This window comes from Cupressus sempervirens, chromosome 1 (assembly GCF_028749045.1).
Source record: "Cupressus sempervirens isolate cs-2001-9-10 chromosome 1, ASM2874904v1, whole genome shotgun sequence".
NCBI classification, from domain to species: Eukaryota; Viridiplantae; Streptophyta; class Pinopsida; order Cupressales; family Cupressaceae; genus Cupressus; species Cupressus sempervirens.
This window is the reverse complement of record NC_143118.1, coordinates 650,206,218-650,232,919: the sequence shown is the minus strand read 5'-3', so window position 1 is coordinate 650,232,919 and position 26,702 is coordinate 650,206,218. Positions and strand designations below refer to the sequence as shown.

The 26,702-nt window shown below is 36.9% G+C and overlaps 1 protein-coding gene across 6 annotated transcripts in view; it reads left to right on the top strand.

Annotated features, from left to right (window-relative positions):
- LOC149579579 (RNA polymerase Rpb7 N-terminal domain-containing protein) overlaps positions 1-26,702 on the top strand; it is a 223,420-nt gene that overhangs the window by 67,255 nt on the left and 129,463 nt on the right. For all 6 annotated transcript variants that reach the window (XM_089785989.1, XM_089785972.1, XM_089786000.1 and 3 more), the window contains one exon: positions 8,176-8,301. In XM_089785989.1, coding sequence (XP_089642115.1) covers positions 8,191-8,301 — 111 coding nt within the window. In that variant the 5' untranslated portion in view covers positions 8,176-8,190. The remainder of the gene's footprint in view (positions 1-8,175; positions 8,302-26,702) is intronic.

The window sequence follows — 26,702 nt, the reverse complement described above, 5'->3', positions numbered from 1 at the left end:
CATCAACTTGTGAATCAATAATGCTAGAGCATGAACCTACATCTATTGACTCCGTTGTATCAGTCGAATCACCAACATCATAGATGGGTGACTGCATACATGCATCGATCCCACCCGAGGAAGCAACTATCTTCTGCACCAAAGCAACGCTATGACATCTCACATACAAATCTCCAATAATAATCCCTTCCTCGAGAGAATGTGAAGTATCAATAGTAACAATTGCATCAACTGTCTCTACACTAGCTACAAATAACTCTGGGAGCCTCAACCTGCTGTAGCTTAGTGCCTCTATCCTCCATTGCCACTAACACAACCACATGTCCTTGCGAAATAAGTCCATTATCAATATTGCGAATAGGACTAGTGGGTGACATATTCAATATAGGTACATTTGCATCATGGACACTTGTTGGGGAAAACTCAAGCCTCCTTCCTACCGACCTAATAAAGGCGGAAACCATATACCTCGCTGCCCTCTCGACTGTCTTTGGATTCGACAAGTTCTCTGCCATCCTTTGCCGATGAAGCTTAAGTTTCTCTATACTCTCTCTCAAGGAATGTAGTTTCCTGCTATCTTCCTTACTACTAGCCCCTGGAACTACTAGGCCTCTTGTACCTATCCATAGTTGGAAAAAGCTAGAGTGCTGGTCACTCACAAAACAACATCAGATCCAAAATTTAAAAATATTTTCCTACTTCACAGGATGGCAGGAAACTGCTCTGATACCATTGTAATAACCTTTAACAGGTGAGAGCTTAATTGAACATCAATATTCCTCCACAAGATTAATGGTTTGACATTTCGTCAACCACTTTGCATGAAATCTCTATCTCGCTGTCTTTTATCTTTACGTTACTTCCGCTTGCTTGTAATGGTTCAAATTTAGTTTAGACACATGCAAATGGTTATTAGACGTCCAAACAAAGAAGCTAAAGTACAAATGCAATCTTTTTTGACCATTCAAATACATACATATGATTTCAGCCTGTGAAATGTGCATTTATAGCCAATAGACATTTTTACAAACACTTGGCATGCAATCTAATGACTGAAACACATAGCTACAACTCTCATGAAATTTGCAGTTAAAGGAAGAATTTGTAGGTGATTGCTGTAGATATCAAATTGCAGCAGATTTGTATGAGGAAAAATGTACAATAGTATGCTCCCTCCAACTTAAAGGCAGATCGCAGTTAGGATGTAATAGATGTTGTCGCAATAAAGAAAACATCAAACTCCAAAGGAAACGCAGGTCTGCAACTTATAATTTCTATCTCCAAACCCTTTTGAATCAAACCAATTCACTCACAAACAAGTTCTCTTGCACAGTTAATACAGTTGAGAAGACAAATCAAATTGCCATACTTAAGCAACAATTTGCACTACCAATTTCAGACAATCTTCCACTATACTTCAATAGTGGATAACAAATCCTCAGAACAAACCCTTATACTTCAGCAAGGACACAAACTTCAGAACTTCAGAAAAAACCACAAAGGCATCAAAAGAAAATAAAACATCCAAGCATGCTTTTCCCAATGAAATGAGCTCATATTTATAATGTCTTTGTTGACAAAAGTTTCCAAAAGAACTCAACTTTTGAAATTGTGAAATTTTCCCAAAAGAACTCAACTGTTGGAACTTTCCAACTTAACTCTTTTGGCAACATTTAATACTTGACTTAGGCATAGTATTAATGAAATAAATGGCCCCTTCCAATGATATTATAAAGTTAAATTATAACTTTATAATAAGTCATTTAATGATTTAATAATAATTTGGCCACTAAAAATATTAAACTCCCAAAATACTCATGTCATTTAATGATTTAATAATGATTTGGCTACTAAAATTATTAAACTCCCAAAATACTCATCATTTAAATATGTCGTCGAAACTAGGAGTCACTCCTAATTTTTCTCCATGTGACCAAATGCACTTTTAAAAAATAGAAAGGGTCCATTTCAATCAACACTCAACTTACCACAAATAGTAAGTACACAAAACTAAGCCTAAATGAAGTCTGATCTAAGCCAAATGAAGACCAACCTGTAACTTATTGAGTTGTGGAGAAGATAAGACCATCACAAGCCAAGCCACTGCCTCAAAAGACCTTCTATCCACAATAATTAGCCGATGAGGATCACAATAATAGGCTAATCTCTCAAACTCTGATAATGGCAAAAATGGAGTCATTACAAAATCACTTGCGAAGTGCAAATTTGAAAACTGTACAAATTGATAACCTTGTAGGCTAGCAGGATACACTGCTTTGATACCACTCTAACATTGCTAATGAATATTTTCTCTAATTTTCCTCGAGTTGAAATTTTCAGAATATAAACAGATATTTGATGTGAAATAAACCAGCAAATGAACTAGCAGATGCTCATCAAATTACCTCTGGATACATTATTGCATTATACATCAGCAATGTAATAACCAAATATCTAATGTCTAATTTTAGATACAATTATATAGTCAGATTGGAAAACTAAATAGGAACCTATAAGCTTAGCGTGAGCTTCGTCTCAAGTCCATTGCAACGATGAATTGGGTATGCATCCAATCCACAAGAAATGGCTTGAAGGTTTCCGTCTTCAGGTTTCAATACAAAGCTGAAAGTTTTCTCAATGTTTCTCCAAGAGAAACTCAAAAACCAAATCCAAAATGATAATCCAAGCATATTGAAAATGAGCTCCTTCTTCCCTTTTTAAGCTCAATATTTCCTTGCCCGTCTCTTCATTTTTTATTCTCTTTTCCCTTTCAATCGTTTTTTTCCACTTAAGAGAATAGTATAACTTTATAAGCTAAAGTGACTTACTAATCCCCCCTTTTAATTTTGAAGCCACTTAATTAAAATGAGTTAATCTTCAAACATTACAATAAATATCTTGTCCAACTTAGAAACCATGTATAATAGCTTGCCAAAAAACTCTCGACAAGACACTCGAAGTACAATAGTGAACCTTGGAAATATGGACCTGAACTGACCTACAATAAAGGTTAAGTATCAAGAACCCTTGCTATCTTGGCTCTGATTGGCCTAAAAGTGAAGATGGATGTGGCGAAACTCATACGGACCCTCCGTCAAGGCTAAACGACGAGACATATAGGGGCAAACAAGCCTTGATACCACTGATCTGAATTAAGAATTTAGACTACAATACCTTTTGTGAAACCTACAGTATTGTGATTCAATTGAAAACAATAAAAGTCACCAATTGATTTTGCAAGCTGAAAAAGTAATCCATTCCCTTCGAAATTGGAGTTTATACAAAGTTTGATGGACCCCAAGGTCACCAATATAACTTGGAAATGAAAATGAAAAGTCCACATTATTTAATTATAAAATAAACTCTAAAAACTATTAAAACTATGAAATTTTAATATAAAAAATTGTCTACTTGCAAAAGTCATAATTCTCCACTCATAGCTTGAAATCACAAACCGTCAACTTTGGTGAAAGATCTCCAAGAGTTCTACATCAGTTGCAAATATTTTAAATATTAGAGTTAAATCTCTCTATTTTGGTTTCTCTTTCTTATGTAGATTTACTTCTATATCTAATCTAAGTCAGTGATTCGCTAGGGACATGTCTAGGTGCAGAATCCGATGTAGAGGAGTTCTTGAATCGTAGGAAAGCCCTGTGGAATGTTGTTGGAAGCCAGCCACAGGCTTCTGACCAACTTCCACAAGGCTTTTGGATGCATCCAGGAGCACCCGCGGGCCCAACAACCAAAAACATAAGAAAACTTCAAAAAACAACTTGAGTTGCCTATTTTGCATGTGTTTGAATTGTTTTTTAGGGTTGTTTTTTGATATGAAACCCTAAAACAACCCTAAAGTTGAATGTTGAAGGATTCACAACACATTTTGGAACTTTATTTGCACCTACAACCACTTCTCATTTGGTCTCTAGTTTGCATTGCCATTTTGAAGCTCAGTTCAATATTTTCAAAGAGGATCAATCAAAGGACGAGAGAGAGCTTTCTCGAAGTAGTTTAAATCATTCAAGGTCAGTGATCAATCCCATTCTTGAGTATTTTAATGAATGTTTTTGAGTTTTTGATGAAGTTTTTCAAGTTCTTGAAGAAAATTTTCAAGTTTTTTTCAATTAAAAAAAAAAAGATATAAAGAAGCAAGTTTGGGTATCTATTTTAGTAGTTGTTTTTCACTTCTTTCCACTTGTACTGAGATGACTAGTGCATAAATACTTTCATTTGTAAGAGAATAAGATGCGGACGATCCATTGGTCAACAGATTAAAAAAAGCTACTAACAAGGTCCATCCTCAAAGAGCAAGATGCATGCACCCATTGAACCAATTGAATCCTCCCAACACCCATTCTTGTAAATAGCTATGCCAGGAGAAGATGAGGATGAAGAGAGAATCTTAGCACACAAAAGAGGCCAATTCCATACCGCATTTAAATTGGAGGAAAGAGACCATGTTGATGAAGCTATTGCACGTTGCCTCTATGTGAATAGGCTTGCTTTCAGCTTGGTGAGATCACCATATTGGAAGGAAATGGTGGCAGCAATCAAAGAATCAGTAGCTGACTACACAAGCCTAGAGTATGGAAAGGTGCATACGACTCGATTGCAACAAGAGAAGACACATATAGAGAAAGACCTTCAACCAATCAAAAAATCTTGGAAAACTTCGGGTCTAACTATAGTGTCAAATGGTTGGAATGATACAAAAAACTGACCACTGATTAATGTGATTGCAGTTTCCCCCAAAGGGGTAATGTTTTGAAGATTGTTAATTTTGAGGGGCAAGTGAAGGATTCCAAATTCATTTCTAGAATTATCATCGAGGCCATTTAGATGGTGGGTAGTGAGAATGTGCTACAAGTGATCACAAACAATGCCACAAACTACAGGGGTGTGGGTGCTTTGTTTGAGAGTCGGTATGACCATATTTCTTGGACCCCATGCACTATTCACTCTCGAACTTGCACATGTAGAAGATTGGAACTGAAATTTTAGTGGGTGAAGAAAATATACCAAGAACGAGAGGAGACATGCCACAATCCTTTTTTAGAACATACTCCAAATTGGAGTTGCTAAAGGTAAATTAATTTTTTAAATCTACTAAGTTTAATAGATTTGCAAGTTACAAATTAAAATTCATAAAAAAATTTGTCAATTGACATATTGTTAACTTGCGTAGGTTGCTAAGACCCGTTTTGCATCTCATACAATTGTAAGAGATGACTCCTCAAGGTAAAAGATGCATTGAGCCAAATGGTCATCGATAATCAATGGGGCATATGGAAGGCCTCAAATTCAGAAAGAGCACGAAAGGGTCAGGGATTTGGTCTTGAATGAGAGTTGGTGGGCTCATGTGGCATATGTATCGGATTTCACCAAGCCCATTATCATATCATGACTTTGCTCCGTTTTGCTGATACAGATACACCTTGCTTGGGGATGTGTATGATGGCATGGGCACCATGATTGAGAAGGTAAAACATTCTATACAAGCACATGAGAGTGACCCCACACAAAGCGAAGCCTTATGCAATCAAGTGGAAGAAATCATCCACCATCACTGGAATAAGATTACTACCCCATTGCTCCTCCTTGCACATGCCTTATCTCCTAAGTACTATAGTGAGAAGGTACTTGGTTTGCTGGGTAGAGGTGCACCATTTGCAGGTGAGGATGTTGCTGAGGGGTGCTATTAAGCTCTGACAAGATTCTTCCCGCTAGAAGAAATGCATGAAAAAGTGAGGGTAGAATTTGGCTGATTGCTTCGGGGTTAAAGCATTCTCCCTTTGCACTAAAGGAGAAAAATAGAATGGGAGCTATCACATGGTGGTACATGTATGGTCAACCTTTCAAGCATCTTTAACCTCTTGCAATCAAGGTCCTATTAAACATAAGTTTTTATTTTGTTTAGTTTTAAACTTTTATGTTTACACTTGCATTCTAGAATTTAGTGTTTCACACATTTTTAAAAATTAATTTGCTTTTCATTTGTATATTTTGTGACAACTATCTAGGTTGCCAGTTCTTCTGCTGAAACGAGTTGGAGTACATACTCCTTTATCCATTTAGTGAAGCACAACCGGTTAAGCTCCAAGAAAGTTGAGGATGTGGTCTTTGTCCACACCAATTTGCATCTTTTGTCACGTAAGAATGATCATTGTAAGGAAGAGGCAACAAAGCTTTGGGATGTAGCCCCTAAGTGTGCAGATTTGGATGCAACACTTCATGATCTTACTATAGTCGGAGATGGTGATTATGATAGTGTGGCACGTAGTGAATCTAGCATAAGTGGAACCATGTTTGGTTGAGATAATCGTTTAGCAGTTGGAGATGATGATGAGAATGTGGATTTTCTTGCGAATCCTTATGATTTAGACTTTGATGCATATTAGTTTGTTGAATCTTCAATCATTAAGTTTTTATTTTGTTGGAATCGTGAACTTGACCTATTTGAACTTATTGTCTAAGACTAAACTCTAATGTTGGATAAGCACATATTGATATATCATATGAATGTTGGAATATCTTGAATTTTGATAAAGGGTTAAGTAACATAGTCATACTATCAAATGATTTGATTTTGTATATTTCTTACATTTCTTTGCATATATATATATAATCATGTCTATACCATCATCTTGAGTTGCTTGTTCTGAGTACTGACACTCGTGCTACCACAGTCAATGCTACCACAAACCATTATTTCAGAATATATAAAGTGGATTCCCTTGCAATTTTGTTTTGTTTTGAAGTTAGATTGACCATTAAGGGAGGCTATTAGAGTTAAATCTCTCTATTTTGTTTCTCTCTTTTGTAGATTTACTTCTCTTTCTAATGGACACTCCTCTTCTATGCTTCCATATTCTCTCTCTATTCAATATGAAAACTTTCTCTTTCTCTCTTCAGAGTGTTTCTATTTTTCTTTTTTTGTTGTTATAGAAACATTCTTGTGTATACTTGTATTTATAGGTCATTTATGATCTTTGTTTAATAAAACATTCATTATTTTGCCATAATACCAAACCTTTGAAAATGCAAAATACTAAAACATAGAAATACTGAAAAATTAGATTTCTGTATGTTGCCTTTTCTGCTTGTCCCAACATCTTCTGCATCATTCTGAACTGTGTTCAGATCAATGACTATGTAAAGTTATTACACATTCTTGATATTCAGAGATACCCCCAAGGATTATGTCATATGTCTGTCGTAAGTTGCCCTATTCAAAGAACTGAAATTTCAGATTTCTCAGTTATTCCCTTTTTTTGGCAGTTTTCGATGAGAATCATTCTTGTGAATTGTCCATTGAGCTTGTGAGAATAGTTACCAGTGTGGCTTGAGATTTCAACTTTTTCAGATTGGTAGGAGAATTCTATTGTATTATTTGAAGATAGAGCTGTAAACATTCACTAAATTGTATTAATTTCTGTTATTTTTGACTCATTATCAGTTTTGATCATTGAGATTGTCGACTAAAACACAATATTTAATTTTCTGCAGGTTCGACACACAACCTCACTACAATTGTAACACATTCTATGGATATTTTCCTCTAGTCAAAATTTCCATAGAAAAAATACAGTTTTCGAAGCATATGATTAACAAAACTGACAATAGTGAAAATCATGACTTGAAATTCTTAATCTGTTAAGTACATTGAAGATGGATCTCAGTAAAGAGCTTAACAGTAGTCCTAGACTGATACAACGTGCTTAATTGTTTATATTTGTGAGTATTTTGAGAAAATCTCAGGGATTTTCTTCTTTCTTTGCTGTTAATCCATAAGAATTTAGTCTGATTTCTATAATGTGTATTCCATGGGGTTACATATTGATTTGGGTACCATGTTATGCTTTCTGACATTTGCATGCAACAAATTTGCCACAACATTATTAAATTCCTTGGATTTTTCAAAAACTGCCCAGAGAAATACGAATATAATTGGCTCTTAAATCATTTTTCATGTGATGGATGTTGTGTTTTCACTTGTCAAGGAATAATATTTTCCCTAGTGTTTAGTTACATACAATCTTTTTTGACCATTTGTATCAGTTCTGTATTTTGAACTTGAAAAAAAATTCAATTCGTTTTTTCCCGTCTTTGTCATTGTTTGTGAATATATTGGTTCATATTGTCTTGTGAAGATATTTAATGATAATTAATGTCTTGCAGGTAAATCTTGTCACAATGTTCTTTTTAAGTCTACTTGAGCATACAATTCGCATTCCAGCAGAGACCCTCAACATTCGTCTAGATATAGCTATTTTCCAGGAGCTTCAAAAACTTTTTGTTGATAAGGTTTTTCCTACAACTTTTTTTTCTCAAATTGAATATGCACTTTTCTTAGGGTTAATTTTTTTGATAATCAATATACGTGTTTAAATTAAGTTCCATTACTATTGGTTATGGAATCTCTTCTTGAAATATAACACTAAGGGAAATTCTTGGTCACTAGTTTCACATTTAGATCACAAATTTGAATGAGCTGGCTTGAAATATTAGTATAACTATACTCTGTGTAATGTCACCTTCTAAGATGACAAGTGCATGAGCAGAGTTTAACCTGTTAACTGAGTTCTCATAGCCCAACGATATGAACAAGGTACTCAATTAGAGCTGTATGGAGCTTTGCAGGGGCTCTATGAGATGTTTCGGAAATTTAGATGAGAGTTCACATATTTTAGGAGTGATTCCTATGTTTTAGGGAATGATTGAGAGTTGGTTCCGAGGTGTCTAGGACCATTCTAGGTGATTTGAGACCATCTCCTAAATTTTAGGGAGTGGTCTTATTTTTTAGGAAGGACGACCTGTTGACTAGTTGACTAGTGGTCCGTGGAGTAGAGTATGACCCCTTTTGAGCAGCTTTAGTTAGTTGGAGACATGTTCGTACATTTTAGAGAAAATCCCCCCTTTTGAGGAGGAGCTGGCAGTTAGCTTGCAAGACTCGGGCAACATCAGTAATCGTAGTGCTTTTGTTGTAATTTAGTTATGAGTCCATATTTGAATTTTATGAATAATTCAAGAATATTCACTAGGTTGGAATAAATAAATAATAATAATGTTACATCATATGATTATAATAAAGTAATAAGTTGGAGCCCTCTCTGTGCCATGATGCCTAGGAGACAGAATTGAGATATTATTAAAAAATGACTGAATTATATTAATAAGGGAGCCTAAGGGGATTGGGAGAGACGAGGAAAATAAAATTTAATTAAACAAAATACAAGACAACCTTAAAAATAAGTTAGGGTTTGAGACCAATAATGCAACATGTTGGCTCCCATCTACATCATTCCAAGTTATTTAAATTTCACATCATTGAGCAGAGCTCTTGGAAAGGGTTTTCAGTAGATAACAGACTCAAGAACAAAAATGCTTGGGTTATACCAGGTGTGGACGTCACCCTAGTCTGTAGGAGAGAAGGACTCCATTTTTATTTCAGCTTATTGAAGCCATTGGAGCATAAATTGTTTTTGATAGTTCATAGTGTGAGTGGTCTATTATGGTAAATTGATGTTGCTGTAGTTGTATTAAGCAAAGGAGATGAAAACCCCTTATATCAATTTACAACCAAGTTACCGGTTTGGATTTCGGTAAGGATGCAGGTTTGAGACTCTGGTTCGAAATTCGTCCAAATTGTTTTGGGGTTGGGTTTGAATTCATTTTGGGTTCATCTGTACAAGCATGCATGTTTTTTTTATAACTGTGTGTGTGCGTGCATGGGCGTGTGTACGTGCAACAAAAGATACATCCATACATCACTATGCTAATAGTAAAACAACATAGCAAATACACCACCAAATCTATGTTTTAGTTCAATAGTATATTAATTGCATCATTTAGCCATACATGCAACATGATACACTTGCTTGGTCACATGCATGGAACATATTTCCATATCAAGGGGATGAATTGAGAATGAAAGGAACTGTCAAAAGTTAACTGGAGTTATTTAAATTTTTATTTTGTATTAATTAGAGGATTTCTAACCAGGCTAGATCAAAAGTTAACTGCAGTTATCTAAATTTTTATTTTGTATTAATTAGAGGATTTCTAACCAGGCTAGATCAAAAGTTGAGATTCAAATTTTAAGCCTTGGATTCAAAGATATCAAACCTTGTTTAAAGACATTCTCTATAATCGTCAATTTGGCTGTCACCTATTGTCATTTTGGACTTACTCTATAATTAGGTTTTGATTTTCATTCACAAATGCATAAATGACATATAAACCATCTTTTTTGGTCTTTTGAGTGGTCACTTTAAGGTTGGGACGATTAAATAGACTAAATTAGGCAAAAAACCACTTTAGAAAAGTCTAAAACAATGTTTTGTGACCAAATTTAGCCTAGACCTGGCCAGAAAATTCTTCAAAATTCGCTGCAAATTCTGCTTGGGTTCCTTTGTCAGAATTTGCAGAAAATTCATAGCTCTGCAGAGAATTTGGGGAGAATTTGACAAGGCCCAGACTTTGTATAGAATCTAACCAGTCTTTAAGGGTTGCTGGAGAGAATATGGTAACTTAGATTTACAAAGACGATTTTTCTAAAAGAAACAATCGTGAACTAAAGACAAAAGTAGAAACTACCTAATAGACTAAAGACTAACTAAGATGAATATTAATAAACATTATAATATTCGAGAATGCCTTCCCCTAATGGTCATTGCCCAATTGATGTCTTTTGATCAAATTCTTCAAAACATTTTGCTACTATTGAGACCCTCCCTGGATTTGCAAAATGTTAATGGCCAAGAAGCCAAAATTCGTCCATAAAAGTACAGAGAAGAGTGTCCCCTTCTTTAGAGTGCTTTGTAACAATAGATAAGAGCCTGCCACTAACTCTGCCACTGAGATAAGTGTACCACTAACTCTCTCAGAATCAACAAAACATCTAACTAGAAATCATCACAAAATATCCAACTTGATGATGGATAACAAAGTTGCTTTTCCTTGGAGATGGAGAAACACTAAGAATAGATACCACAAGTTTGGGGAAAAATCAACAAACCCTTCAAACTTTGCAGATGAGCATGATGCCCCATAACAAATTGCAAAATGCACCAATTTTTTAGAAGAAAAAATAGAAAAACTAGAAACGATTATTGAGGGGAAAAGCTGATCAAAACCAGAGAACAAATACGAGATGGATTAGAGAATACAAACCACTTTTTTTGAGAAAAAACGGTCAAACCCAACAAATAATTTTTGAGGAAAAAATTATAAAACCACCAGATAATTATTGAGGAGAAATTATAAACCCAACAAAGGAACCCCACACAACTTTGCGAACTATAGAATCATAATTTTTTTTAGGGAAAAACTTATGAGAACCCATTAGACAAATCTTTATGCGGCAAAACAAGAGACTTTGAACAATAAGCCAACACATGCAATCTTTGAAAATCATATTTTTGCCCAAACCAAGAAATCGCACAATCAAAACCCTTGACCAAATTCACAATTTTCAGCAAAAATCTTCAAAGACAAACCAAAAAATTTCATAAAATACCTCCAATAATTTTTATTTAAAAAAAAAAAAAAAAATTCTGGAAAAATAATTCCAGACCGAAAGAGATTTGATTTTTTCTTAAAACATTCCCCAAATTATATGAAATCCCATCAACCTGCTCTGATACCATGTTATGATAAATCGATGTTGTAGTTGTACTAAACAAAGGAAATGAAAGCTCCTTATATAGACTTACAAAGATGATGTTTCTAGAAGAAACAATTGTGAGCTAAATATGAAAATAGAAACTATCTAATAAACTAAAGATTAACTAAGATGACCATTTAAGAAACATTATGATAGGGACAATTCAAAATTTGATTAAAAATCATACAAATTTGTTGTGTAGTAGTAAATTGGAATTTTTCAGGCAATTCTCTACGACTGTACAACAACAATAGAGCTAGGAAATTCATCCAATGGTTCGAACTTGAGAAGTTTCATCTTCAGATTTAAGTACAGGGCAGATTGACCTCTCTCATTGGCAGTTGAGTATTTTTTAGACCTTTCCAAGCTTCCTTAGGCCCGCACTTCCTCTCCTAGAGCTGATGTCAGCCCTAGTGGACATTTTTCTGTGTAAAATTGGATGAAATCGTTAAGGGTTTGTCTGAGACTTTCAAATCTGATCTAAATTTGCTTGGTATGATCACTTAATTAATCATTTGATTTTGAGAAATGAATGAATCTGGTTTTCTTCATTGTTCAGCACAATTGGTTGTTTGTTTGTTGCTGCAGTTGTTTAATTTGTTAAAGTTTATAGTTTAGCATTTGCATCGCATCATTATAGAGAAAAAATCCAAAAAACTGAAAAACCATAATTCCACAAAAAGATCAGAATATAGACAGAACCAAAATAAATTATTTCTTGCTGGTCAAAGTCAAGATTACAAAGAAAACTCAGCATTTCTACAGATGTTCCTAATTGACATCTTTCAGTGGTATCAGTGTGAGTGATCCTGCCAGCCAGTGGGATTAATAAGAATATCTATGTATCCTGGCAGATCTGAAATATATAGATATTATTCATGTAGGAGATTGTAATGACCCCTAGTAGGGTTTTAATGTGTTCTAAAATTATTTCTTGCTGGTCAAAGTCAAGATTACAAAGAAAACTCAGCATTTCTACAGATGTTCCTAATTGACATCTTTCAGTGGTATCAGTGTGAGTGATCCTGCCAGCCAGTGGGATTAGTAAGAATATCTATGTATCCTGGCAGATCTGAAATATATAGATATTATTCATGTGGGAGATTGTAATGACCCCTAGTAGGGTTTTAATGTGTTCTAAAATTTCCCTTCTTGTGTTTGAATCATACTTAGGGATGGTAATTTGTAATGTTTCAATTTAAGAGAATGACAGTTCTCAGTAATTATGAAATGACATCATATTATGAAACAATACATACTTAGGCTTCAATTCCTTAACTCTCTCCTAATCACTAACCCTAAGGCAAATTGTAGAGCTATTGTTGCTCGAGTAGGAAAGCAATCTACCTAAGGCTCCCTCATGGCTGTCACCCATATTGAGACTCTTTTGCCTGAGCGTGATTGAATTACTTCTTCCCTTGTGCAAACTCCCTACCGCTTATTTGAGTTAACGAGTGATTAAAGAATTGACTTAGTATACATTATTATCTTTAATCACAAATGTATATTAGATTTAATGCTTTTGAATAAACCTCCAAGTTCGTAATACATTTTGCAATTAACATGTTTAAGTCCTTATTCCATACTTTCTTTTCTAAACTCAACCCTAGGGAGAGCATGGATTTACTTCCTGTAGGGTGCTTGACACCAGTACATACTTTGGATTTACTCCACCTTTCCTTACACAACACCATCTATCATCTCCTAGACTATATCAAGAGAATATAGGGTAGACTTTAATCATTTTTAATTCCTTTGCTTTACAAAATATAAACACCTTAATTACTTAGCTTATTTGTCATTATTATAATTTCTTATTAATTAGTTTTTATTATTATGATTGCCCATATATTTAAGTTATTTTTGTTTTACCATATAATATAATTTTATTTCATGTTAATGTATTTCACAATTCATCATGTCATATGCATAGTTGTCTATTATATATGCAAGTCATAAAAATAAATGTTAATAACTAAAGAAAAAAGAAAATAATGCATACCTTTAAGTAATGGCAATTCTTTAAATCATTTACCCTTGCTGATTCCACATGGACTATCTTTTCTTATCCCATGTTTTCTTCATTTTATTCTCAAGTGTGTGTCTTAATTCCCTTTTTCTTTTGAGATTCTCCTACATTTCCCTGTATGTTTCGTCTTTCATTTTCTCTTTCATTCTCTTATATTTCTTGTCTTGGTTTCTGTTTATTGTACTGGGTAAAGAAATCAACGCACAAACAATAGATATGAATAGCAAAACTTCTTATTATTATTCGCATATGCCAAACAGTACATTATGCTTCGCTGATATCTGATGATTACAATGCTTCCCTAAGGGTGTATAAATACTTTTCGAAGAACCTTCCCGAAGGGGTCCGTCGGCTACATAACAAGAACCTTCCCGAAGGGACCCGTTGGCTACATACAAGAACCTTCCCGAAGGGGTCCATCGGTTACACAATATTTACCTACGACATCATCCCCCCCAAAAGAAAAAGTCGTCTTCGGATGACAATTACAAAACAAAATACATTAACTGACTAACTACAACAAGATAAATCTGTTTTCGTCGCATCACTTTCACATTCGTTCTGTCCCTGTAGCAAACTGGTCTCCAACCCATATGCATCTATAGCCTCTGCTAACACAAGACTGTCCCGTAATCAAGCTGATCTTGATAGCCACCTGTGTTTCTTTCTCTGCTTCCAACTCTTGGGTACCCTGAGCCAAGTGTCGCTGTACTGCCTTCAACTAGATGATCAACTCCTCCCGAGCTCTCTTTGCATCCACTAAGACAGCTTCATGGCCAACACATACTCCAAGTGTAACACCCCTCTTGAAATGCTTGTTCCGTAGATCTTTTCACCTCTGGCACACTATGCTTGCAGTAGCTCCAGGTCTCATCAACTGGTCACACTTCGCACGATTGATAGCCGCGACGACTGGGGGTCCAGGGGGCAACGCCCCCGGCGGGGTTGAGGGGCAGCGCCCCTGCGGGGCCCTGGGGGATCATTTGATACTCATTCTGAGCATTCTTGATCTGTCGACGTTTTTTTTTTTTTTAATACAAAACCTCCTTCTGCACTACCAATGTACAGCTACACCATGATGTTGTACTGTGTTTGCTAAACCACCATCCTGAAGATCAATGTTTTCACAAATCCGTACGGTGGTGTTTGCCTTCAATCTGCGATTCTGCACATTGCATCCTAGTTGGTAATTTTCATACAGCAATTTGCAAGTAAATTACAAAATCCGTACGCTAAAATGAAAACCTTAAGAAAATCCGTACTTTGAATATGCTGAAAAATCCGTACAGCGACCTAGCTCCAAAATCCGTACTATGACTGATGAAAGAATCTATACACTGCTTGCTAAAACCCGTGCGCTGGCCACTCCTTTTAAAATCCGTACATTACATACGCCCTCCAAAGTCCGTACACCGTACGACAATCAGATTTTCATAGACCCTGTGATGAATTCAGAAAATCGTACGGTGTCTGGAACCTAAAATCCGTACGGTGCCCACTCAAGAGGAATCTGTACGCTGTTAAATCATTAGAATCCGTACATTGTCTCCACAATCCGTATGGCAACTGTGAAAATATTTGTACGGGAACTGTCTGGAAAATCCGTATGGTATCTGCTCGCTGAAAAACTGTATGGTAGCATTTAAAAGCTATACACTGTTTTCTTATTATAAAATCCGTACGGCGAACCAATAAATCCTGTACACTGACTTTGGAAAAGCCGTACGGGGACTTATTTCATCATTTTAAAAATTTTTAAAAATTTTTTCAAATTTTTTTTTCTCAAATTTTTCAACTTTTTTGAACAACTATGTACAATATTTACATATATACAGCACTTACAGTCTTCTCTCAGTTGTTCGCCACAGAGGTGCATTACTTCTTTCATGGCACACATTCAACTTTGACCTATTCACTACATTGAACACTTCCTTTCCGTCTAGCATCCATAGTTTTATTGCTCTGTTATCGATAGCCCACTTTTCGAATCTGGTACGGCCCGACTCATTTAATTTTGAACTTGCCTGGTTTGATCTCATTCCGGTCGTCGTACTTCAACACCCACTGTCCGAGTTGAAACTTGCTACGCCTGTTCTGTGTCATCTCCATATTGCTCAGTTTGTTCCCGAAGCTCGCTACCATGGACTCCGTTAGCTGCCCCTTCTGTCGGTCAATAACACATTCACACTGTACTGCTACAACTTTTATTGAACCCTTCCTCTTTGTTGCTTGTGCAGACCGGATTGTGTGTCTTCCTTGCTGCCAGTACCTTTCTGCTATATCTGTGGTTCGACGTAATACTTTCTTCCTACGCGGTCGTACAGTGGAATCTTTCCTCCTTTTGGGTTTGTACTGTATGTTCTTTCCTTCAGCTTTAGTCATACTTGCCTTTCCTTCTTCAGCTTCTCTGTGTTGCTTCAGACATTCATTTCCTTTTTCGACTTCTTTGTGTTCCTTCGGACATTCATTTCCTTCTTTGGCTTCTCTGTGTTCCTTCGGACATTCATTTCCTTCTCGGCTTCTCTGTGTTCCTTTGGACATTCATTTCCTTCTTCTTTCTTACCTTCGTCGATCCTTAGCATATTACAATTCGGAAAGAGCTCGTAATCCTCCATTTGCTAGTGGTAAAGACCGTTTACTGAATCCAAATTGTCATCTCCTTCCAATCGTAGGACTCCCTCCTGATCGGGTTCCATACTCTGTCTCCTCTCATTCTCTTCTCCTTGGGAATCCGACGATAGAGCTTCATCTCCAACCATTCGAGTGTGTAGATCGATGACATACTTCCGGCTTTTGCTTTCAAGTGAAAGTATTTTTCTTCCAATCGTGTTTTGCCTTGGCTTGTATCAACCACCCCCGACCCAGAATAGCATCGTATCCTTTTTGCCTCAGGGGGAATCACGACGAAGTTCAACAGGGAGGGTTGTGTTCCAATCGTTACTGGTTGTGCTGTGAGTATTCCCAATGGCTTGAATCCATGTTGATCGGCCGTTAGCCGCTGAAATGTAGGCAACCATGATGTCGGTTGTCCCAACCTTTTCCAGGTGTCTTTAGGCAACACATTGACACCGGACCCTTTGTCCACAATCGTTTTCGTCAATACAGTCCTGAGAATTCTCATTTCGACGACTGCCGATGGCATCGGAATGAGAGGGCTAACAACATCGGATCTTCTGCACTTGTGCCACTTTCCTTCTTTTTGTTCGCTGTACTTGCTCCACTTTCCTGCTCCCTTCCATGTTCTCCTGGTAGTTTGGCAGCGGGAACGATGTTTGTGAGTGCCGATCGGAGCTGAGGCATAGTGAGCAACAGATCATTTATCCTAATGGGTATCTCAGCTTGCAATATTTTCCATACGATGTTCTGTTCTGCGTAGTTTCGTATGGAGGTACCAGGCGTGTCCTTTAGGTGTGCCGTTTCTATCTGCGTTGCTCTTTGGATCTTTGCCCGTGCTTCCTCCAGTCTCTTCTTTTCCTCTGTTGGGTCAGGGTATAGCTTCGCCTGCTTCCGAGTGATTGCCAAAACTTCTTCCTCGTCCGTCCCGACGGTAATCAAGTTTACTCCAGACTTTGGGCATTTAGCGTCGTCATGATTGCCAGGTCCACACCATCGGCATAGCAACTTCGGTGTGTTTGCCGTTGTGCACTCTCGGGCGAAGTGACCCCACAGATTGCATGCACGGCATTGAACTATCGGCCAATCGTTTGCATCATACTGAATTCGACTCCTTCCGCCATTATTGTTGTTGCTGCTATTGTTGTTTTTCCCTCTGCTATTATTCCTGTACCCACCCGAATTGGCACCATCAATGTTTGCATTTCTGTTCCCTCTTGACGTGGAAGCTGCCTGTGTAAGAAGCACCTACGGAGATCCTTTGGTTTTCATGTTAAAGGGGCATTCCTTTGTCGAATGGCCCATGATCTGACAAATGTCGCAGAATTGGTTCTTTGGACAAGATCCTTTAGTATGACCGTCGGTTTTACACTCTGTGCACCACAGCTCACTGCTCTTAGTCTCCTTGTTCATGTTCTTGAACTCCTTCATCATCCGAATCATGTCCTTCTGGAGGGCATGAACCTTCTTTTTGCTGCCCTCATCATCGTTGCTATCTTCTCCTGAAGATGCGTCGTCATTTGAATCGGACGAACTGTTCTTCTTCTTCTTTGTCTTTTGGTCACTTTCGAGATTCATTGCCCGATTGTATGCTTCAGTATATGTTGATGGTGGTACGATCTTCATCTTTTTCCGCAGCTTTGGGTGAAGGCCTTCAATGAACCAACTTTTCTGGAGCCCATCTGCCTGCTTATTTTCCATTTTACTGATCAAGTCCTTCAACCTCCTAGCGAAGACCCGTCTTGTTTCATTCTTTTTCTTAGTATTGAATATCTCTGCGACAATCTCATTATCGTTGCGCAATATTTGAAATTTGGCGGTAAACTCCTTAATGTTATCCCAAGTGTTTAGTTTCTGCGGATCTGTAATAGTAAACCAATCAATCGCAACACCCCGTAGGGTGGCTGAAAATTGTCGGAACCATTCGTTCGTATCTGTTATGCCATTCGCCCTCCAGATCGTTTCACATGTTTTGTAATGTCGAATCGGATAGGTGGCTTCTTCACCATCAAATTTAGACAACTTTTCTTTTGGACTTGCCATTATCACTGTATGTTGTGGGTTTTGTTGTGTACCTGCGTTGTTTTGCACTCCCGCGTTATTTTGAATACCCACGCTGTTTTGCACACCCGTGCTGTTTTGCACACTCGCGCTGTTTTCGGCTTCTGTGTTGTTGTCAACACTCGCGCTATTTGCAACACCTGTGTTGTTTTTGACTTCCGCTTTGTTTTCTACACTCGCGCTGTTCTCGGCTTCCGCGTTGTTTTCAACACCCGCGTTGTTTGCAACACTCGCGCTGTTTGGTGAAGAGGTTTCGTCCACCGAAGCTGTCCGTTCCGGAAGTATATCTCGGACGAAGAAGTCACTCCATGCTCGTGCTCCCTTGGCACTCCGAGCCATGCGAGTCGATCTCCTTCCGTCAGGATTCTCTTCCCGTGGCATATGTAGGTTCAGAAACTCCTCCCTTGCTTCTTCTACCAAATCAAGCCGTTGTCGAGTCTTCTTCAACAATCCTTCCGTGCTCTTGTTTCCGTCGGCAATCTTCTAGAATCTCCTTTGGCGCTTTGTCTTCTGAGCCAGAATTAAATTTTCCTGCGCAACGCGTATGTCATCTTTTTCCTTCAGCTTATTCTTATCTTTGTTTAATTGATTCAGCATTTAATTCATATTCGCCTGCCTGCGTACCAGGTCCATCGGGCAACGGTGCCAAATGTTTACCGTACTGGGTAAAGAAATCAACACACAGACAATAGATGTGAATAGCAAAACTTCTTATTATTATTCGCATAAGCCAAGCAGTACATTATGCTTCGTTGATATCTGATGATTACAATGCTTCCCTAAGGGTGTATAAATACTTTCCGAAGAACCTTCCTGAAGGGGTCCGTTGAAATGACCCTTACTATAAAGGCCACCAAAAAACCCCAATATTGAGCTATGTCAAATTCGTTAAATACTCAATATGTAACTATTAAATCTCAAACAGATCCACCTTATAGAATGGCTATAACAAATGTACTGATAATAAGAAAACCAACAATATTCAGGGAAACAAAATAGATCTGTGACAATTTCAATGGTAATATCAAAGTCTTACACTATTGGTAACAATTGAAGGTAAATGAATAACAGTGTCCATACTTAGTTTTCATACAATGAAAGCAACATCAAGAACCTGAAATTTTCCCATGGATCATCATAAGCATGAATGCACTTCTCCCTGTCTGACTGCGAGCCTGCTGATGAAGTTTACTGATGGATTCGGGTATGTTCCTGTCTGCTCTTCACAATCTAAAAATTGTGCTGATGCCGTCTCAAACTCCTGTTCGGTTTGTGCAACATTACTCCAGTTATTATGGCGAACTGGCCTGGCTGAATCGGAATGGAATCTGAAGTCGTTTCTAGCTATCAAGTAAATCACCCAATATTTGATGCAAATCGTGCTACAGATCGATTCCCGCTTGGTCTAGAAGAATTCGCATTTAATCTCTTAACCTGCGAAATTATTCTTGCAATTTCCTTATAATCTTCTAGACGGACGCTGATGATCTTTAATTATTTTCCCGACCCGCCTGCCAATCCGACTAACCTTGTGCGATTTTTTTTAATATATAATTTCTAACCTTCAAACGACACCTAACTGATTTAAATCGAATCCGCCTACAGCTTGACTTCAAGGAAAGGCGCCACAATCCTCATGGAAAATTGGCGATGATATTAGGTAATGTTTAAAAGTGCCTCCACTGCCTTGACTTTGGTATGAGAAAATTCTTTATAAGCCTCGGTTCTCCTCCTTCATACAGTTTTTCACTGTTAATAGTCTCTACTGAACTGAATCCTTAAACTGGCCTTACGCCCCAGATTTCTGCCCTGATGAAATGACTGTAACGTCACCTCCAATTTGCAATAATTCAAGTGATATTCCACACCCTCAAAATTGCTTATCGATGGGAGTTTTCGTTCCCAAAGATAAGTTGAGAATTTGCAGACCAAATGACTACAAATTGCTCCAACTGAAAGAGAAGTCGAATCCACAAAACTGGTTGCCTCAAATGGGTGCCCCCTGCTCTCTATTTATTTACCTTTTTAAGAAGTTACTGGAAGCTTCTAGAACATTTCTTATTATAATGCACTTTATTATTAATTAACTTTATAAAATTAAATAAATAACTTTATAAAATTAAAAGTGCAATCTCAATTTGATATTAGAACAAATAGGCCCCACTTACTGAATTGTAATTATCCGAGAGCAAAAATGTAATCTTTCGGCAACAGAATGAATCTCTCTCCAAGATCATTTGCCTACGAGAGTCAATGATAGGCAAATCTACGGTAGAAGTCATGTCGCTAGAAAGGGGACATGACATCCGTCGGCTACATAACAAGAACCTTTCCAAAGGGACCCGTCGGCTACATACAAGAACCTTCCCGAAGGGGTCCGTCGGCTACATAACAAGAACCTTCCCGAAGGGACCTGTCGGCTACATACAAGAACCTGGCCGAAGGGGTTCGTTGGCTACACAATATTTACCTACGATAGTTTTCTTGTAATGTCCCCATTTTGGTCGGCATCGGAGTTTGAGAGATTAGCCTATTATTGTGATCCTTGTAAGCTAATTATTGTGAATAAAGGGTCTTCTGAGGCAGTGGCTTGGCTTGGGAGGGTCTTATCTTCTTCACAATTCAGTAAGCTACAACTTGGTCTTCGTTTGGCTCAGATTGGACTTTGTTTGAGCTTAGTTTTGTGTACTTACTATTTGTGGTAAATTGGTGTTGATCGAGATGGACCCTTTCTATTTTTGGAAAGTACATTTAGTCACATGAATAATTAATAGGTATGACTCCTATTTCAGACGACATATTTAAGTGATGAGTATTTTGGGAGTTATTATATTTGTAGTGGCTAAATTATTATTAAATAATTAATGGCTTATTATAAAGTTATAATTTAACATTATAATTTCACTTAAGTTGAAGGTTGAGTTATCTTTGGAAAGAGCCATTTATTAATTAGTTAAGCCAAGTCAAGTGAAGGATTCTAGGGGAAGCTTCTAATTAATGTTGTGTGGTGAAGCTTCTTGAGTGAAGTTACATTTTGGCAACAAAAGAGAATTTGGAGGTTATAAATACGAGCCCATTTGTTGAGAAAAACATGCTTGGATATTTTATTTGTTTTTGATGCCTTTGTGGCTTTTTCTAAGTTCTGATTTTTGTGCCCTTGCTGAAGTATAAGGGTCTAAATTCTGAGTTGTTCTATTGGATCTACAGCTGAAGTGTTGTAGATTCAAATCAAAGATTTTGTTCTGAGTTTGCATTGGCAATTGTGCTGAGGTATACAATTGGTCATTTCTCCTACTGTTTTACTGTGGCTAATGAGAAGATTAATTGTTGGAGCTGATTATTTTCCAAAAAATTGCTGAAGTATAGTGTTTTGGAATTTGAGTCTTGTGGATCAATTTCTTAAGGTTTGCATCTTTCGTTTTTGTCATTGCTATTGCTTGGAAGAAAGTGTGAAATTCTGAGATGTAATTTGATTCAATGCTGATGTAAATTGAACTAAGAGATAATTATGAAGTAGTTCAGTTTTTTAAAGTTACATGGCATAGTGAATCAAATGCAAATCTATCATTGCCATTGAATTGTTCTAAGATGTAATTTGATTCAATGCTGATGTAAATTGAATTGAGAGATAAATATGAAGTAGTTCAGTTTTTTTAAGTTACATGTCATAGTAAATCAAATGAAAATCTATCATTGCCATTGAATTGAGCTGGGTCATCATTAGTGTTGTTAAAAATTGCCTAATCTTGGTGAATGTGATTTAGTCAGCCTTGGAGTTCTTTTCAGTAGTATTGGCATTGTATGCTAAACATTTTGACGTAATGTCAAAAGTTAGAAATATTAGTATTTGTTAGAGCTATAGCCTAGCAGGGTTATTACATTCCTGTTGATTAATCTAGTCTCTAATTAGTATTCTTCTCATTTTATTTATTTCTTTTTCTTTTCTAAATGTTGCTTTCTTAGTCGTGAATGATCTTCTAGCCATATTTATGATGTAATGGTCAGTCACAACTCATTTTACGTAGCCATTGGGTTAGTAAACATTTAAGATAGAAGACTTATTATAATTTATTATTAATTGTAAACTTTTCATTAAAATTATAATACTTGGTAAACTAATACTAATACATATTTGTTTTCAATATATCCAATATTAATACTAATGATTGTTTTAATTATATTTATATTTATACATTGATACATATTGATTTATTACTATACAATCAGAATTTGGAATTAGTCAGTTAATTATGGATCAATTATTAAATAAGGGTTTCATGTATTTATTATTAGAGCAATAACTAGAGTACCTACATTAAAGAGTCTATTTGTATTATGCATCAACGAAGGCTCATGACAAAGAGTACAATTGGACTTGGGTACATGCAATCCAACAACATGGGAGATATTGGTATTGGGGGAGAGAGAGAGAGAGAGAGCTCTTATTACCACTTGGCCTGAAATAGATTACAAGTTACCATGGATAAAATACACTTGGGACAACATAGAGGTAGACTTGACATTCGTAGCAGGTCAGTGTCATCTGTGAGGAGTTGTGGCAGCAACAAAGCTTCTTCTTCCTTGGGCGGCCATTGATAGACCAATGCATCCTCCTTTCATTCAAAGGGAAGAACCACCATAGGTTAATCCTCTAGAGGGTGTAACATTCCTTTATTTAATTATGGTAGCTAACAAGCAGTGGACATGTCTTCTAGCACTTATCAAAGAGGCTTTTCCACTACATCAGTACTGTTTGCAAAGGTAGGATAATATGAGATTCCCTAATGATAGAAGTCGCAAGGAACAACAACAAAATTTTCAGCTGAATCGGGCTGCCAATAAGGTATTCTTATCTTCTTTCGATGGTAGTGGTTTTGATAATGCTTGAGCTTGGGTTTACAAGTTGACATTTGCTTATCCCTGAAGCCAATGCCTAGAGATGAGGCTAACTAGTTTGCTAACCTACACTTAGAGGGTATTGCGTATAATTGGTGACACCATGGGTTAGTTACTCAGAATCATGCTCTCATTGATTCTTATGCAAAGTTTAGAGAGAGGTCTATTGCTAGGTTTGATCAGTAGGATACAGAGCTATATTACAGGGAGTTGGCTTGGTTGAGACGGATTGGACATGTGGAGTCCTATATCAATAAATTTGAGAGAATTGTACTTATGGTACTAGATATGCCTTAGAAACATGTGGTGATGCTATTCATTGAGGGTCTCTAGGAGAGACTCAATGGTTTGGTTTGAGCTATTATACCCAAAACCCTTATAGGGGCCATTGAAACTACCCTTCGTGTTGACACATCAGCACCCCAATCTTCCATTTAGCAAGAGAAGAAACCCTCTAGGATTACAAAGCCATCTTAGAGGCCTTCTACACAAGCCAAGAGCACATCACCTAGACCTCTTAGGTTAGATCAAGAATCCAAGAATGAGTTCAGGAAGAGGAAGTTGTGTTTTACTTGTAAAGATCTATGAGAGCTGGGACACAAATGCCTTGGGAATGGCAAGACAGAACTTATTTTGGTGTACTTAGATGTAGATGACAAGCAGGTTATAGATACAAATGTTTAGGATAATGGTGTTGAGGAGTAGGACAATAGTTAGAGCTTGATAATGTTGATGCAGCAAGTGCAACACATGGAACTATGGCCACTATATAAGGAGTTCCAAGGATTCATTCCTTTCATCTCTAGGGTGTGATCAAGTGACAATGGGTGTCATGTTTGGTTGACAACGAAGCTACACATAACTTTATAGATGAGGGTTTGGTTGCGAGACGAGGGTTGCAGGCAGAGGGTTTCCTAGGATTGAGTGATTGGCAAATGGATTTTACAATATGATGCACCACAAGAGTTCCACAGCAAATGTAAAGAATGCCAACCAGTTGTAACTCTAGCAAACCATCAAACTGCTTCACTTTTAGATGTTTGACATTTCGTCAAACACTTTGCATGCAAGCTTTATCTCACTATACTTTATTTTTTAAGATTATGTTCTTTATGTTTATAGGCTGCAAATAAAGTTATTGAATGCTATGACAATGCACTATAGAAATAGTTTACTAGTTGTTTCCACACTTCGACAAATATTTACATGACTGAAATTAACTATTACAGCCAATAGACATAATGACAAATACTTGCCATGCATCCCAATATGCACCTACTAGCACTTGGCATGCATTCTAATGACTGAAACACATGACTACAATCTTGACATTTCATCACACAATTGTGGTGCAACCTTATAACTCCTTATTTCAATACCAAATTGTTTAAAATGAACAACAAATAATGCTAATATCAAACTAAAGATCTGCAATTACAATGCTTGCAAATCATTACAACAAATTCTCATGAAATTGCAATTAAAAAAATTTAGGAACCTGTATAAGGTTGGTGTCTAAATTAGTTGCAGCAGTCCCAAGGGATTGCAATGCCAAGAAAGAACAAGAGGCGATGTTAATTTGCAACAGTATTCTGTCACCCAACAAGTTAATTAACACCTACATTTTTCCAACGTAGCCTTCCTCCCTTCAAATGCTGCTATATACAGGTAATCATAGCCTCAAGAAAATGCCCAACAGTGGCCTCTAACAGAAGCAGTAATGAACACCTAGATAAGGAAGCCAAGCATCACTATCAAATGCCAAATTCTGGCCGCCCAGGGTGAAATTAATTGCAGGCCTATTTGTGCCCAGATTCAACAGTTAATAGTCCTTCAAAAATCACAGTTTGCAACAGTCCTTGAAGGCTAGTGAAACACTTAGAAACCCTGTTCGATTTGCAGAAAATAATGGACAACTTTGGTGTACAACAACACCAAAATCGTGATCGGAATAATCAGAGTTAATTGTCAGATAATCAGAGCAGAACTCTCCAGTATTTCAGTGATTCAAAGTGCAATAAGAGTGGAATCAGTCCTCAAGAAACCCTTGTTGAAAACCTTCAACAACTACAAAAAGTAATAAAATCAATAGCCAAGAGAATGGATTCTTTTTTCTCCATTAACTCTCTTTTATAATACAAAATGCAACTTGGCTTCTTCCTCACACTTTTAATCAAAGAGTCTTCATCATTACACTTTTCAATTAGAAGCTCTTATTTGATAATTTTAAATAAATAACTCTCAAGCTCATAGCTTCATGAATACACTTTTCACTGAAAAGGCTTCTTCATAACACTTAAATGATAGTCATTTATTAAGATAGTCTTAATAAAGAACTTATAATGTCAAGCTTCACTAATGTACCCAATCAATAATTGAAGATGCCAATCACTAGTTGCCTAAATTGTATTACTAAAAATAGTAACCGACCTAGAATTGACTTACTATAAATAGAAAATCACTTAATAGAGACCCTTAAGTCACACTATCAGCTCACGAAGGTCGCAATGATGAACTTGTTGAAAACAATTGTTCAATTGTATATTGTCTTTGATGTTACACAAAGTGTCAAGTCTTTGCCAGTTGGTGTCTGTTGAGGTCACTCGGGCGGTGAAGATAGTTTCCAGTGTCTACCGAGCGTTCCAGAGATAATCAAGTTCAGGAAGACAGTGTCTACCGAGTTCACTCGAGCACCAAAGAGAAGTTGGCATGGAACTAGTGTTAACCGAGCTCACTCAGTTACCAAAGGGAATTCAGTTAAGGATGCAATGTTAATTGAGCTCACTCGGTTACCAAAAGAAGTTTGAAGAAAGTGTTTTTTGAGTTAGTCTTGATTGAGCTGGGTCGGCTAACGAAGGATTTTCTTGAGTCAACATATTTAGTTTAATGAATTTATTTGTTAAGTCTAGCCGACTTAAGGGTTGATTATTGAATATTTGAAAGTGTATTCAAGCCGACTTGACTAGGTAAATCATATCAGTATAAGGTCAAGTTGAGGATTGAAGAGAGAGTATGTGGAATAGAGGAAGATGAACCAAGGAAGCAAATTGGAAGGATAACAGAGTATCCTGAGTTGACCGAGTTGTCAAGTTTTATCTGATCAAGGAGGATCAAGCATTCAAGCCAGAACAGAGATCTGAAATCAGCAAGTCAGTTGCATGAGCAATTAGGTGAAGTCATTGTTACTCTAATAATTGTAGCAGTGAATCAAATCTCTTAACAGAGTTAGCTAACCGAGTTGTAAAGTTTTATCTGATCAAGGAGGATCAAGTATTCAAGCCAAAAAAAAGATTTGAAATCAGCAAGTCAGTTGCATGAGCAATTAGGTGAAGTCATTGTTACTCTAATAATTGTAGTAGTGAATCAAATCTCTTAACAGAGTTAGCTTAACAACTATTTGCCAAATCTTCTAGCAAGGTGACATTTTTAGATTGAAGTGTC